The 14622-nt window shown below is 36.7% G+C and overlaps 2 protein-coding genes across 7 annotated transcripts in view; one reads left to right on the forward strand and one right to left on the reverse strand.

Annotated features, from left to right (window-relative positions):
• The window catches only part of LOC136830653 (ras-like protein family member 10B), a 316363-nt gene that overhangs the window by 275506 nt on the left and 26235 nt on the right, over nucleotides 1–14622 (forward strand). The window lies entirely within an intron of this gene.
• The window catches only part of prom (prominin), a 32178-nt gene that overhangs the window by 13199 nt on the left and 4357 nt on the right, over nucleotides 1–14622 (reverse strand). The window contains exon 2 of the mRNA XM_067090262.1: nucleotides 1206–1261. Within this exon, the coding sequence (XP_066946363.1) occupies nucleotides 1206–1261 (56 nt within the window). The remainder of the gene's footprint in view (nucleotides 1–1205; nucleotides 1262–14622) is intronic.

Genomic DNA, 14622 nt, shown 5'->3' on the forward strand with positions numbered 1-14622 from the left:
ACTTAATGGATTTTTATTTATCATTAGCAAATTAACATATAAACAACACCAAGAGTCCATATTTCCGTTTGTTCATCCTCCAGAATTTCATTTTGAAAGTCAAACTGGTGTTTCTCGAAAGCCTACAAGGTTAGATCTTGATATTTAGAAATTAACATATATAAATAGTCTAAATTTAGTAATTAACTTTGCATAAGATTTGTAGATTTCCTTATTTCGATTGTTTTAAATTGTTATCTATCATAGAAGACCTTTAAGACAGAGAGTGAAAATATTACTAGCCACAGTACGATCTAGAAGAAGAAGAAGAATGGTACCTACGGTAAACATTGAGGTAACTCCATAGGGGCAACCAAGCGTAAGATTAGACGCAGTTACGTCGAAGTAAGTTTTCCCGTCACGCACGGAGTTTATCAATTATTTCATTTCGTAAATGTAATGTCACTGATGTTTACTGGCGCTCTTTTGTGCATTTATTCAGGGGCTACGGTTATGTTATCAAACACGAAAAATTACATGTTTATTTAGAAGACTAGCTGGCGAGAACAGAACGAATTTAGGATGGCAAGTTCGTATACTTTTTGTGTGTACTCAGTGTTACTCTCTAAATATCTAAAGTAAACATCTTTAAGATAATAATAATAATAATAATAATAATAATAATAATAAGGCTTCACGCTGAAGACAATGAACATCTCGCCACTCTGAACATTTTGGCGCCAAAACCGAGACCCTCCTTGGCGCGCATTTCATTCTTCTGTATCCGATTGTGTGCTTACCTTCGGTATAATTGCATTACGCGGAGAGAGCGACCCGAAGAACGGTAACTTTATACTTTTTTGGGGGCGTTTTACGCTCTTAAGTAGATTATTTTCGTTCTTAAAGAGAGGGAAGGGAGGAGTCTTAGGAATCCTTTTAATTGTATCTTCGACGCGTTGGTCGGTTGCCAGATGCACAACCAATCAAGTTTTAACCAGTTATTAACAGATTTGATTATGGCCTGGAGAAAAGAGACTGTTGCTTTTCTCACGTGATATTAATCAGGCGATAAATAAAGATTGTGACTCGTTGTTTCCTTCAAAACTGAAAGAATATGACAAACAAATGGCAAGAATCATTTCAACCGCTCTACATTCCAAAGGCAAATTAACGGACATAATTCAATAACATCACTCGGTGTCGCTGCCCGGTTGACCTTAACTGACCTCGGTTATTAATTCCTCGGCTGTAATGCGTCGCTCCAGGGCTTCCATGACCAGATCTGGAATAAAGACAAATCCAGGAATTAATTTAAAGTTGGGAGCATTGTTGGAATCGTGTCAACTTCAGTTTTCCTAGATTTAATTTAAGCGTGTTGTGTCTGGCGTGTACCAGATCGCAGAAGTGGGGCGTTTGTTTATTATTATTATTATTATTATTATTATTATTATTATTATTATTATTATTATTATTATTATTATTAGTGAGACTGGTGTATATATTTAAGTATTTGTGGTTGATTTACTCTGCAGAATGGAGAGTTTGTAAAGGTGTGTAGCCACAAAATAGCCTGTTCATAAGACTAAGCTATATATGGTTACATAAGCCCTTAAAAGTGTTCGTTACGCTACACATGTTTTACGGGTAGGTGTAAGTTGCTACGTAAGTCTTCAAAAAGAGAGCGTTTTGTGAGATAAGGCTGTTTGGAGTTAGGTAATACTGGAAAGCGTGAACTTTTGTGAGGCTGAATAATCCTTAAAAAGAAAATATGTGTTGTTGTTGTTTGTGAATGTGTAATGCTTTAAAAGTTAAGCAGGTGTCAGGCTGTCTGTGGTTGTGTCAAGTCTAATATAAAGCATTTATGCTATACCGCAGCAAAAATAATTGCATCCTCAAACAATATATTAAAGATATATTAAAAATAATAACGTTATATCGACTGTTCCGTGAGCAGGTGTCCTCAGGAACACTGTAAGCAAAATCTTGCCAAGAGTTTACATTTGAAAACGGAAATTTTTCTCCGTGAGACAATACGCCAGGCAGTGCAAATATTTGCTTGCTCTCTCTCTCTCTCTCTCTCTCTCTCTCTCTCTCTCTCTCTCTCTCTCTCTCTCTCTCTCAGTGAATTCATTTTTTCACAGACGAAATACCTACATGAAATTCATTTCTCTCTCTCTCTCTCTCTCTCTCTCTCTCTCTCTCTCTCTCTCTCTCTCTCTCTCTCTCTCTCTCTCTCTCACATCCGTTAAAACATTGTGGGTCACTGACCTGAGTCATGTTTTAGCAGAGGCTATTATTATTATTATTATTATTATTATTATTACTAAGGCTGAAAATTGAGGTTATTTATTGTTTCCAGAAATTAATGATTTGTATTAAAACGGTCTTGTACTACTTATCAGTCTCAGGAAATTAAAAATAAAAGAGTGAGAGACAAAGGTGATAATCAACAAAGTAGTTTCCTCTTTAAGTAGGTAAGAGAGAGAGGGGGGATAGAGAGAGAGAGAGAGGCGTATTCTAAGCAGGGAAGTGAGAGAGAGAAGACGTATTCTCTTCAGGAAAGCGAGAGAGAGAGAGAGAGAGAGACGTATTCTCTTCAGGAAAGTGAGAGAGAGAGAAGTATCCTAGTGTGAGAAAGAGAAAGAGGCGAATTCTTTTCAGGAAAGAGAGAGAGAGAGAAGTATCCTAGTGTGGGAAAGAGAGAGAGAGGCGTATTCTCTTCGGGAAAGTGAGAGAGAGAGAGAGAAGTATCCTAGTGTGAGAAAGAGAGAGAGAGAGACAGGCGTATTCTCTTCAAGAAAGTGATAGAGAGAGAGTGGGGGGGGACCCTAGTGTGAGAAAGATAGAAAGAGAGAGACAGGCGTATTCTCTTCAGGAAAGTGATAGAGAGAGAGCGACAGAGACGGGGACCCTAGTGTGAGAAAGAGATAGAGAGAGAGAGCAATAGAAAAAAAAAAAGAGACTCATTACTCTCTTCCGAAGGTCATGAAACTAACCGGAAGGCGGGGTGGAGTCAGCGACCTTCGCCAATTAGAGAAACCCCACGAATATAGTTTCGCTCGTCGTGAAAATTAACCGAAGAAGAAGAAGACGTTGAATGAAAACAAAGGCCGGGTGAAAATAGACTCGTTTCAACACGGAAAAAGTGTCTAAAGGAATTTTTTTATGTATTGGTTAAAGAGGTTTTTTTTTTTTAGATGTTTAGCGAAATCAGGACTCTGATTAACTAAGTTATTGGAGAAGATATAACGTACTCCATTTGTAAGTGAGCTTATTACAAATTACTCATTGTTTTTAAAGGAAATTCCTCATTGGAAATACTCATTATTTTTAAAGAAATTCCTTATTTAAAATACTCATTATTCTTTAAGGAAATTCCTCATGAAAATCTTCATTATTCTTTAAGGAAATTCCTCATTGAAAATACTCATTATTCTTTAAGGAAATTCCTCATTGAAAATACTCATTATTCTTCAAGGAAATTCCTCATTGGAAATCCTCATTATTCTCTAAGGAAATTCCTCATTGGAAATCCTCATTATTCTCTAAGGAAATTCCTCATTGGAAATCCTCATTATTCTCTAAGGAAATCCTCATTATTCTCTAAGGAAATTCCTCATTGAAAATCCTCATTATTCTTTAAGGAAATTCCTCATTGGAAATCCTCATTATTCTTTAAGGAAATTCCTCATTGAGAATCCTCATTATTCTTTAAGGAAATTCCTCATTGAAAATACTCATTATTCTTTAAGGAAATTCCTCATTGAAAATACTCATTATTCTTTAAGGAAATTCTATCATTGAAAATCCTCATTATTCTTTAAGGAAATTCCTCATTGAAAATCCTCATTATTCTTTAAGGAAATTTATCATTGAAAATCCTCATTATTCTCTAAGAAAATTCCTCATTAAAAATACTCAGTATTCTTTAAGGACATTCCTCACTTCCTCATTAGAATCGACAAGAGTTGCAGGTAGAAAAAAAAGGGAAGAAGAAGAAGATTCCAGGGAATTGGTAATCTACTTTCAAAATGCTTCTTCCCCAGAAAAAAGAAAAGAAAATAACTTAGGGTACACTTAGTAGTAATTCCTGGGAATCCTCTGAGAGAGAGAAAGGGGGGGGAGAAAGAGAGAGAGACAGACAGAAGAAGGGAGAAAGAAAGAGAGAGAGAGAGAGGAATGTTAATTCTTCGTCTGAACTGGGATATACTGTAGCAGTAGCATAAACCGTTCTCTGCCGCGCAGGCGCTTCTAAGGCGTCTCTGAAACTTATCCGTATCCTAATGAACCCGTCCGAGGAGTTTACATTGCTAATCGCCTTTGCCAGGTACTAGAGGTCGTCCTCAATCTCGGCTTCTCCTCGTATTGACGAGGGTGACTGTGCGTTGTCGAGTACGAGGTTTGTGTAAAAGGTGGAGTGGATAGTGTGTGTAATTCGTAGTGATACGCATGTTTATATATATGTTTCTATATATAATATATATACTGTATATAGGCCATACAAGTCTAAAAGAAGTTGGAACCTGAGACTTGTATATGGATATATATATATATATATATATAAATATTCTAATTGATTGTGTGTTGATGATTTCTATTTATATGTATATATATATAATATATATACTGTATATATATATATATATAAATATATAAATATTATTTATATAAACAAAATATATATATATATATATATATATATATATATATATATATATATATATATATATATATACATATATATATACACACATATATGTAATATGTATATTCATTAGGTCTAGATAAATCTACAGTGTCCCTAAAGGTGACCCATTTGACCCAGGTCATTCTTTCACTTTTATAAACTTTCTCCAATCAATGTAACCTGGGTTCGCAAGAGAAACTTACGGTGAATGTTAATAAACGTCACTTCAATTTATCAATTTATACTTGATTATGTAAAAAAATGTAACAATAAATATATATTTTTTATATATATATTTGTAATAGACGCATAAGAGCATCAGTCTTTGCCATGTAACCCTCCTAAAAAAAATTTTCCTTGAGGATGACAGTCAGGATTCTGTGAGTTCCTTTGATAAGTTGATTATACGAATTTCATTTCCATTACCTATAGACGTGCTCTTAAACCTGAAGTAAAATTGAAAGGAGGTTGCACTTATTCACAAATATAGGTGAATTCATTCTTTTTATATAGAGAATTTATTTACGGAGAGATGGCAAAAAGATCCTTTCAGAAGACTCAACATCTTTCCTGTTAAGTTTCCTTTTCAAATAACAGCCTCAGAGAGATAGGCCTATTGTACCGTAAAGCCAACAGCCGTAGAGAACGAGAGGAGAGAGGGAGAGGAAGGAAAAGGGGAGAGAGAGAGAGTGAGGCCTTGGGGGAATGGAAAGAGGGATTAGGTGATTGAGGGGGAGAGAATGAACGGGAAAGTTGAAAGCAAGGGAAAACTGACAGACTTAGCGAGATAGAAAAACTAAAAAACTTTCTTGGGAATTATTCTCATAGAACCATCGCTTAGTGCTACGGGTGTACGTGTGGTCTGTTTAGAGTCATATTTTCCTGCATTTCAAATTTCTTGGCTTCCATGCGTATTGTTTAGGGCAAAAACTGTCAAATTAAGCTCAAGATGACATTCACAGTTTTCTATATTCCAGATTTCGTGACTTGCATGCACATTTTTTTAGCGTAAAAGTGATTAAGTTAAACCTAAGACTACAATCTTCTTTAAGGTATTTTAAATTAACTTTAGAAGTAAGCGTAACTTTCTTTAAAAACCATGAAGCTCTTGAGAAATAAAAGAGAAGAAGAAGACTAGGAACAGACGTTTCAGAAGACTTTGTGTCACAAGTGATCTATGAAGAAGAAGAAGAAGAAGGCTGAAGACGCTCGCTCCTGTGTTGTCGCACAGAAGCGCGGGAAATTGTGGGGTTTCTCCGTCTCTCTTCCTAATTACTTCTCTTCCACAATTTTCTCGTCCATGTACTTCCTGCAATGCGCCGGAGGTAACGCGTGTTGAGGCGATGTTCCTTTGTTTCTATTCCATTGTTGTTCTCGGTCGAACTCTTTGGGTTTATAGACCTATAAGCCTACAAGATTCCTTCGCTTTTCCGGACTGATTGCTTCTGTCACTTACTTAACCTTCTTCTTCTTCTTCTTCTTCTTCTTCTTCTTCTTCTTCTTCTTCTTCTTTGGCAGCCAGCTTTACGCGTTGCTGTGAATCATGAATAATGCATTTCCATACAACATGCCTGTCTCATTTCCCGGCATTTTCAGGAAAAGGAAGAATGTGTTAGATTTGTCAGCCTTTTCTGTTACTTTCATTCATTCAGATTTTATTAGTATTTACTCCTTTTATCTTTCACGGAGTCCGAAATTTATGAAAAGAAGATGATAACGCTATCAACGGAAGTCAGATTGTCGTAACGTGGAAGCTGAGTGTGCGAAGGTGTGTGAGTGTGTTGTGTGCATGTGTGTGTGTGAATGTGTGAAAGCTTGCTTGCTGAGTTGTCCTTTCATTTTAACTTAAAATACAGTAATGCTAAGACATAAAACCTTTCAATTAATGGTAGGTCTAGGCTTCCTGCAACATAGTCTATATAAGCCACCTGAATACACCAGTTACTGGTCTAGCTTCCTCCTCATATCATACTTCCGGTAACTACTGAGTTTTTGTTTTTCCTCATTCCTATTTCCGTGAGTATTTGTTGCTTAACTCCTTGTATTTGCGATGAATAACGTTTTTCAGTGGCTAAGTTTATTCATTGTTGAATATTTTGCTTTAAGATTTCGCATATCGATTGTTAGCTTTGCTGACTTGTTTAGGCTATGCGACTAGGTAACATTCCCCAGTTACTAGGACCATGTTTCCTCATGTTGCCATAGGACGAGTTATTAATTCGCTGTGCCTGAGAGAGAGAGAGAGGCCGCAAGGAGTATGTGGACTATCATAAATAGGGAAAGTATGTTGACTTGATCATAAATATATATATAAAGTAGTGGTTGTAAATTGATGCATATATATATATATAGAGAGAGAGAGAGAGAGAGAGAGAGTAAAGAGTATGTGGAATATTGCAAACAGCAGAAATGTTGATTGTAAACTGATAGAAAGAGAGAGAGAGAGAGAGAAGCAAAATTGCAATACTGTAGCTATGGGAAAAGAATTTTTGTAAAGGGCGAAGAAAAATAGAAGCTGTCAAGAGGAAATATTACATCGTGACGATAACAAAGAGTTGCTGTAAAGAGAGAGAGAGAGAGAGAGCCACTGAGTCTTTGGTATAATTGATAAATCGCTCTGGTTTCCTCAGGACGAATGAAACGACTTAGGAAGCTCTCCTAAGCCGGCAGGCGGAAATTCGGACGCTGGGACTTATCAGAGTTCTCAAAGTGGCTTTTATTAATACTTCTGTGATGGAGTCGCGTTCATTTATTTGTTATGCTTTTGTTATTGATTTTTCGTTATGTTTTTGTTTATTTATTTGTTTTGATTTTGTGGTTTTGTTTATTTAGGTTCTTGTTTGTGTATTTGTTATGTCCTTCCTTATTTATTTGTCATGATTTTTTTTTATTTGTTGTGTCTGTTTATTTGTTATATTTTTTGTTCGTTGTCTTTATTTATTTGTTATTTTTTATTAGTTATTTTTATTCATTTGTTTTGTTTATTTATTTATTTTTGTTTATCTCTTCATTATGTTTTGGTTATTTATTTATGTTTTTGTTTATTTGCTATGTTTTTTTTACATATATTTGGCTTGTCTTTGTTTATTTATTTGTTTTATATGTTACTTTTTCTCTGCTACATCTTTCGTCTGAAATGAATTTTTAAGGATTGTTCTGTAATAATAATAATAATAATAATAATAATAATAATAATAATAATAATAATAATAAAGTAAATCAATAAATAAATAAAAGCATTGAGAAATTTTCAGAACTAGTTCTATATATCTTTATTATTATTAAACATGAAAATTGTATATTAATCTATTATTATTATTATTATTATTATTATTATTATTATTATTATTATTATTATTATTATTAGTGGAGTATTTTCCACCGGTTTTGTTAACTATACGAAAAATCATAAGAGAAATTAACATACATACATTCATACACACATACATTCATACATACATACATACACAATAATCTTGACCTACTCTTCCGTTGGGTAACACTGTGGCCTCAATAAGGGAGGTAGAAAAGTAGAAGGTAGAAAGTTAGGTGGGTAAGTAACCAGCTGTTCATTGGCTTCAAACTGTGAATACAATTACTGGGAAGGCTCAAGGGTTATGCGTGGAAAATGTAAACGAGAATTGTAATCACTTTAGTCTCGTGGATTCCGAGAAAGAGCTTGCAAGCGTTCCTCGTGTGTGTATGAGGAAGCCAGCGTACGGATTTTGAACACCTCTGAGCCAGCATGCATTCCGCTTATATTAAATAATGTTTTGGCGGTACGAAATGTCTCTCGCTTGTCATAAAGAATAGGAAGCCAGCGTATGGATTTTAACACCTCTGAGCCAGCAAACATTCCGTGTATATTAAATAATGTTTTGGGGTAGAGGGCCCAATGTAGAATTAAGGGTGCCATATATTTTACGTGTTAAAAACACTAATGTACAACTTAATTGCGTTGTCTGTGTACATTTATACTGGAATTTTACCCTGGTCCTTAATCCCTAGGCTCTGGAATCATTACAGTAGTTGATAAACAATAAGTAAAACTTATTTTCATCAATACAACTGATTATGTAAGGCTTAGCTCATGAGTGCGATTGTGCGTCTCTCTCTCTCTCTCTCTCTCTCTCTCTCTCTCTCTCTCTCTCTCTCTCTCTCTCTCTCTCTCTCTCTCTCTCAGGGTTAATTTATTTTACATTTCAACCATACATTTTTACTACATTCAACTTTTTGTGTCCTGCATTCTGTCTTTCGTGTTTTGACTAATTAATACTATTTTCAACACGAGCTTTTTTTTTCTTCTGTGTGTTATCGAGTTTCTAATTATGAATCTAAAATTGGCAGGCTCTCCTAAAGCTTGATAATCCTACTGACTTCCTGCCTATGAGTGCTTTCCTGCCAAAAGTTATCTTCCTGTACTTTTTTCTGCCAAAATATATCTTGCAGGGCCTCTTCCAGCCAAAAGACTCCTTCCAGATTCTCTTTCACCGAGGGGGTTACCTTCTCAGTACCTTTCCCTGTCAAAAGACACCTTCCAGATCATTTTAGCCAAAAATTGTTGATAAACAATCAAAAGACACCTTTAGGTTTTTTCAGGTAAACTGATCTTGTAGCCAAAGACACCTTACAGGTCCTTTTCCAGTCGAAAGACACTTTCCAGGTCCTTTTTCCAGCCAAGGTTCCCGCCTCCTATCCTTTTCCAGCTTAAAGTCACTTTTCCAGAACTCTTTCCCATTAAAAGACTCCTTCCAGGTCCTTTTCCAGCCAAAAGACATCTTCCAGGTTCTTTTCCAGCCAAAAGACACCTTCCAGGTCCTTTTCCAGCCAAAAGACACCTTCCAGGTTCCTTTCCAGCTGAAAGATGCCTTCCAGAACCTTTTCCTGTCAAAAGACGCCTTCCAGGCCCTTTTCAAGCCAAAAGGTACCTTCCAGGTCCTTCCCCAGCCAAAAGTTACCGCCTCCGAACCCCTTCCAGGCAAAAGATAGCCTTTTTCCAGGTAAAATGCCGCTACCTTTTTTCCCGGCGAACCATTTTGTTACTCGCAAAAAGACACCTTAACACAGATGTGTTTGACGCCCAACAAACATTTTCCAGGATCAAAAACACCTTTCTTTTGTCTTTATCCATTTTTCCTGTCTTTTTTTTCTCTGTTCCAAGGTCTGGTAGTCGTCAGCTGTTTTCCAGAATCTTTCCCATTAAAGCCTCTCTCGTTGATTCCTTTTCAGCCAAAAGATCTCTTTCCATTCTTTTTGAACTATTGTCCTTTATATTTTTATCAGGTTCCTTTTCCAGCTCTAGACACCTTCCATATTATATATATATATATAAAGATGCCTTCCATATACCTATATGTTATATAGAAAAAACGCTTCTGCCTCATCTCTTAGGCCGGCTGTTATCAGCAAATCGGCAGATTTTTGGAAGCCACAAAAAAAGTGCATTTACAAGCAGCTAAAAAAGGAACAAAATCGGAAAAGTGGTTCGAAGTTCACTTTAAGTCTCATTCCGCCATTTTTAAAGTCTTTTCCGCCAAATCATGAAATGCCGCTCCGTTTCTTTTTTCTTTCTGTGCGAGTAATATTATGCCATTTTGTTACTGTCAGACCTCCCTTGTCGGAAATGGTGCAGATCTCGTAAAGAATCTTGACGAAGAACAACCATTTTTCAAGGCCTGCAATTAAAGCGGAGTCCGGCTTCTTTTGTCTTTAATCAAGTAAATCATTTTTTCTGTCTTTTTTAAATCTCAGACAAGAAAAGGCTAATCAAAGAAATCTAGAAGACCAGTTACGTGGTTCAGCTGTTTTAAAAGGCATGAAATGGTGAAAAGTACAATTTATAAATGGAATGGGAAAATATGCAAAAAGAACTGATTCAGTTTTAAGTTAAGAATCTCTGATATCCATCCTTGAAAAAAGAACTGAAGAAGCTGTCCTTCATATTTTTATCAAAATAAGTATCTCTTAGAGACAAAGGATGCATGCTCTCTAATGAAAACCATCTATCTATCCTATATCTAACTCTAAGATATATATGAGGTTATATAACTGCAGAAAAGGAGGACAGCACAGAACATTTGTTCAGATGTAAAACTGCCTCAAAAATAGAAAACTTAACATTAGAGACCTGTTCGGCTGTCATCACAAATCTAGTGGAATTTTTAAGAATAGCCACAAAAATAAAGGACATTTACAAGCAGAAAACAACGGAACAAAATTAAAAAGTGGTTCAGTAACGTTCAAAGGAGGAGTCTCAATTCCGCCAATTTTATTAAGGATCATTTGGGAGGTTAATCATGGTAGGGTCAATTAAATGAAAAACTGTTTTTCTAATTCTATATAATGTAAAGAAAAAAATAAAACTGAGAAAAATTGTATTGATATATAAAGTAAAAATAAAAGTGTAAAAGTATTCAAGGTGAAAAAGTCTCGTAAAGAATCTTGCCCGAACTGTGTTTTGCGAAGAAGAACCAGGAACCAGGAACCTAGAGTCGTAGACAGGAACAGTCGTCAGTCGTGAGCGAACTCGGTCTAAAGCTTCATGTCGGAAGTATCAGACAGGTGATGTTTTCGATACGTAGCGCGAGATGGGTCAACGATTGTGGCCCAAAAATGGGTTATTGGATGTCAACGAAGCCTTAGAGGTATATTAATTCTCAGACAGAGGCGCCTTATCTCGACGTTGATGGCAAAGAGACAGCGTTGACAATGATATAGCTTATATACCAGCAGCGGCGCGGGCTCAGCTGACGGCCGAGTAATGGAGTCGTTTGGTACAAGCTGATATCTGTCGTGAAAGTAACTCCAGAAAAGTTGTAAGTAATCACCCTAACAGAACAAGAAAGAAGGACTTGTAAGTTAAAAAGTGGTACGTGTAATCGCTGGCCGTACATATTCAGGCGACTGATAATCCCTTATGATAATTTCACGGCAATTGTATGTACACAGAAACCTGCCAAGTGTGAGAAACCTTTTTCCTGCCCCTTTTTCCTCCGGTTTTCTGAAGCTGTCACGTTTGCTACCTGCTGCTGTTGCTCAAAGGGATGGTTATTATGTCATTCGTCTGCCTGACATTTTATTTTTTTCTCTCTCTATCTAGTTCACCCAATTCCGTTGGTAGTTTTTTAAAATAAACCTGTTCTCTCTCAGTGCGGGAGAAGAACCCGTTTTCTTTGTTTCTCTGCTGAATTGGTTCGTTGGTTTTGTGGTTTTGACGTCCATTCTTCTCTCATAGTTTAAAGAAGAGGAAAACAAATGCAGTAGCAAAGGCGACTCCAAACATTGAAATAACTTTGAGACAAGCGATGTTTTTGTTAATACTCGATTGACCTGTATAAATAAACAGCTTATATTACCATTTGATTTCCAGCCGTGACACTTACGGCCTGTAAGAGGTTGTATTCTCCACGATTTACCAAGACTTGTCGTATTACCGTCGGCGAATTTTCGGGACAGTTGGCGATCCTCCGGCCACAAACTCATCTTTGAAAGTGAGACTTTTAGGGAAAACTTGGTGTGATTTATCAAAACACTTAAGTTTTTCACAAAAACTGTCGTCTTAAAACAAGGTCCCCTCCTGAAATGTTATGTTTTATAGGTAAACCTTATAAATTACCTATAGTTTGTTTGCATTCTTATCTATTTATTTACTAATTTGTTCATTTATTATTTTTTTTTAATAGCTGATCATATGTGATTTCTCTTGTGGTATCTTTTCTCAAGTCTGTCCTGCCGTCTGGATCTTAATATTATTATTACTTCTCTCTCTCTCTCTCTCTCTCTCTCTCTCTCCTCACGGGGTAACGCAAATATCTTAGTGTTTACTGTCACATACCAGGACATCTGCTATCCATTATACTTCCCCTTGTATCTCTCTCTCTCTCTCTCTCTCTCTCTCTCTCTCTCTCTCTCTCTCTCTCTCTCTCTCCAGGGCCTCTGTGACACACCCTCTTGCATCAGAATGACGCCGTTTTGTTTAAGCACCTTTAAAATCAGCTGAAGTAGGCCCAACGGCGAGGCGCCTACTAAACGTCTCTAATCTTTCTAAACCCGGATTTCCTAACTGGGTCGAAAAGATATTATTATTATTATTATTATTATTATTATTATTATTATTATTATTATTATTATTATTATTATTCAGAAGATGAACCTTATTCATATGGAACAAGCCCACCACAGGGCCACTGACCTGAAATTCAAGCTTCCCATTAATTAATTATTATTACATTATTATTATTATTATTCAGAAGACGAACCCTATTTATATGGAACAAGCCCACCACAGGGGCCACTGACCTAAAATTCAAGCTTCCAAAGAATATATTATTATTATTATTATTATTATTATTATTATTATTATTATTATTATTATTATTATTATTATTCAGAAGACGAACCTTATTCATACGGAACAAGCCCACCACGGGGGCCACTGACCTGAAATTCAAGCTTCCAAAGAACATTATGGCGTTCATTCGAAAGAATTAACAGAAGATAATGTGAAGTACAGACAGATGGTTTATTTATCTCCACAGATGGAAAGTACTCGCGTCCCTACAATGAAAATCATCACAAGTATAAATGAATTCGACGCCTTTCCCTCCATCGCATTAGTCTACTTTTGAAAGGAATTGAGGTCACGCGCTTGGATTATACTCGTGGTTCGTGTTTGGTTGAACTTACATGTGTGTGTGTGTGTTTGTGATTCTCGAATATGATGAGAATATTAAAAATTATATATACCTTTAGTTCTGGGGTACTTTTATTTAAAATCTGAACGTAGGTGGTTTGGTGTTCAGAAGCCACTTAATTTTTCCATTCTCTCATCATTGTTTTAATGTTAAACCCCTCATTTGTTAATATTTATGTTGAAATCTCTCAATAACACGTCTCTTTCAGCGTGCGTCAATCAAAAGCGCTCCCAAAGTCATTGCAAAAGGGCTAACGTTAGTGGTTGTTTTTTCACGCGGACGTTTTTTCGCTTTGCAGTTGAACGACTGAACGGGCGAAGAAACGGTCATCAACGTATTTATCCTCGACAAAAACAATAGTAGTAGCAGTTGTAGGGATTTGCCTTTGCAACGGCTCCCACAGACGCTGCAACAAATTACCACTTCTTAACCCCTCGGAGAGTCTCTCTCTCTCTCTCTCTCTCTCTCTCTCTCTCTCTCTCTCTCTCTCTCTCTCTCTCTCTCTCTACCGGGAGAAAGAAGGGAAGTCTTACAAAGAAGCAGTTTGAGTTTTCGAAAGAGCAGAGGCGAGTACTAATTGCAGTGTGAAAAAAAATGGAAAGATTAGCCAGTCTCCTCGCACCAAGTTGACGTTGAAGAGGAAGACGGCCTCGACGAGGTAGAGAGAGAGAGAGAAATAAAAACTTGAGGGGTTCTACGAAGTAATTCTCACCCTACGGGGTGAGGCCCTTTCATTAATAAGATATTGTCTCTGTTTGTTTCTCTGTCTGTCTCTGAAGCACAAGTGTATAATTCTCTCTCTCTCTCTCTCTCTCTCTCTCTCTCTCTCTCTCTCTCTCTCTCTCTCTCTCTCTCTCTCTCTCTCTCTCAACATCAACCAGATTGCCCGAATACTGTGTTCATATAGCAAAGGAATATTTATTTCCATTCTTATCAAGACACTCATAGACAGTAGCCAGGGAATCTAAGCTCTCTCTCTCTCTCTCTCTCTCTCTCTCTCTCTCTCTCTCTCTCTCTCTCTCTCTCTCTCTCTTTTTATGGTTTGTATTCTGTGCTGGAATTCTGTCTCTCAGAGAGAAAGACAGAAAAGATAGTAAAGAGAGAGAGAGACAGAGAGAAGAGTTGGAAAGCCTAAGTGGTCATGTTAGACGACGTTCAGCACTGGAAGGGCTTCAGGCCCCAAGCCCCAGACGTGAGTCACCGAAAAATGCTTTGGTACTCCCTTTGCATACTCTCATGACCTCTCTCTCGCGCGCCCGCAAG

This window comes from Macrobrachium rosenbergii, chromosome 47, assembly GCF_040412425.1.
Source record: "Macrobrachium rosenbergii isolate ZJJX-2024 chromosome 47, ASM4041242v1, whole genome shotgun sequence".
Lineage (NCBI taxonomy): Eukaryota > Metazoa > Arthropoda > Malacostraca > Decapoda > Palaemonidae > Macrobrachium > Macrobrachium rosenbergii.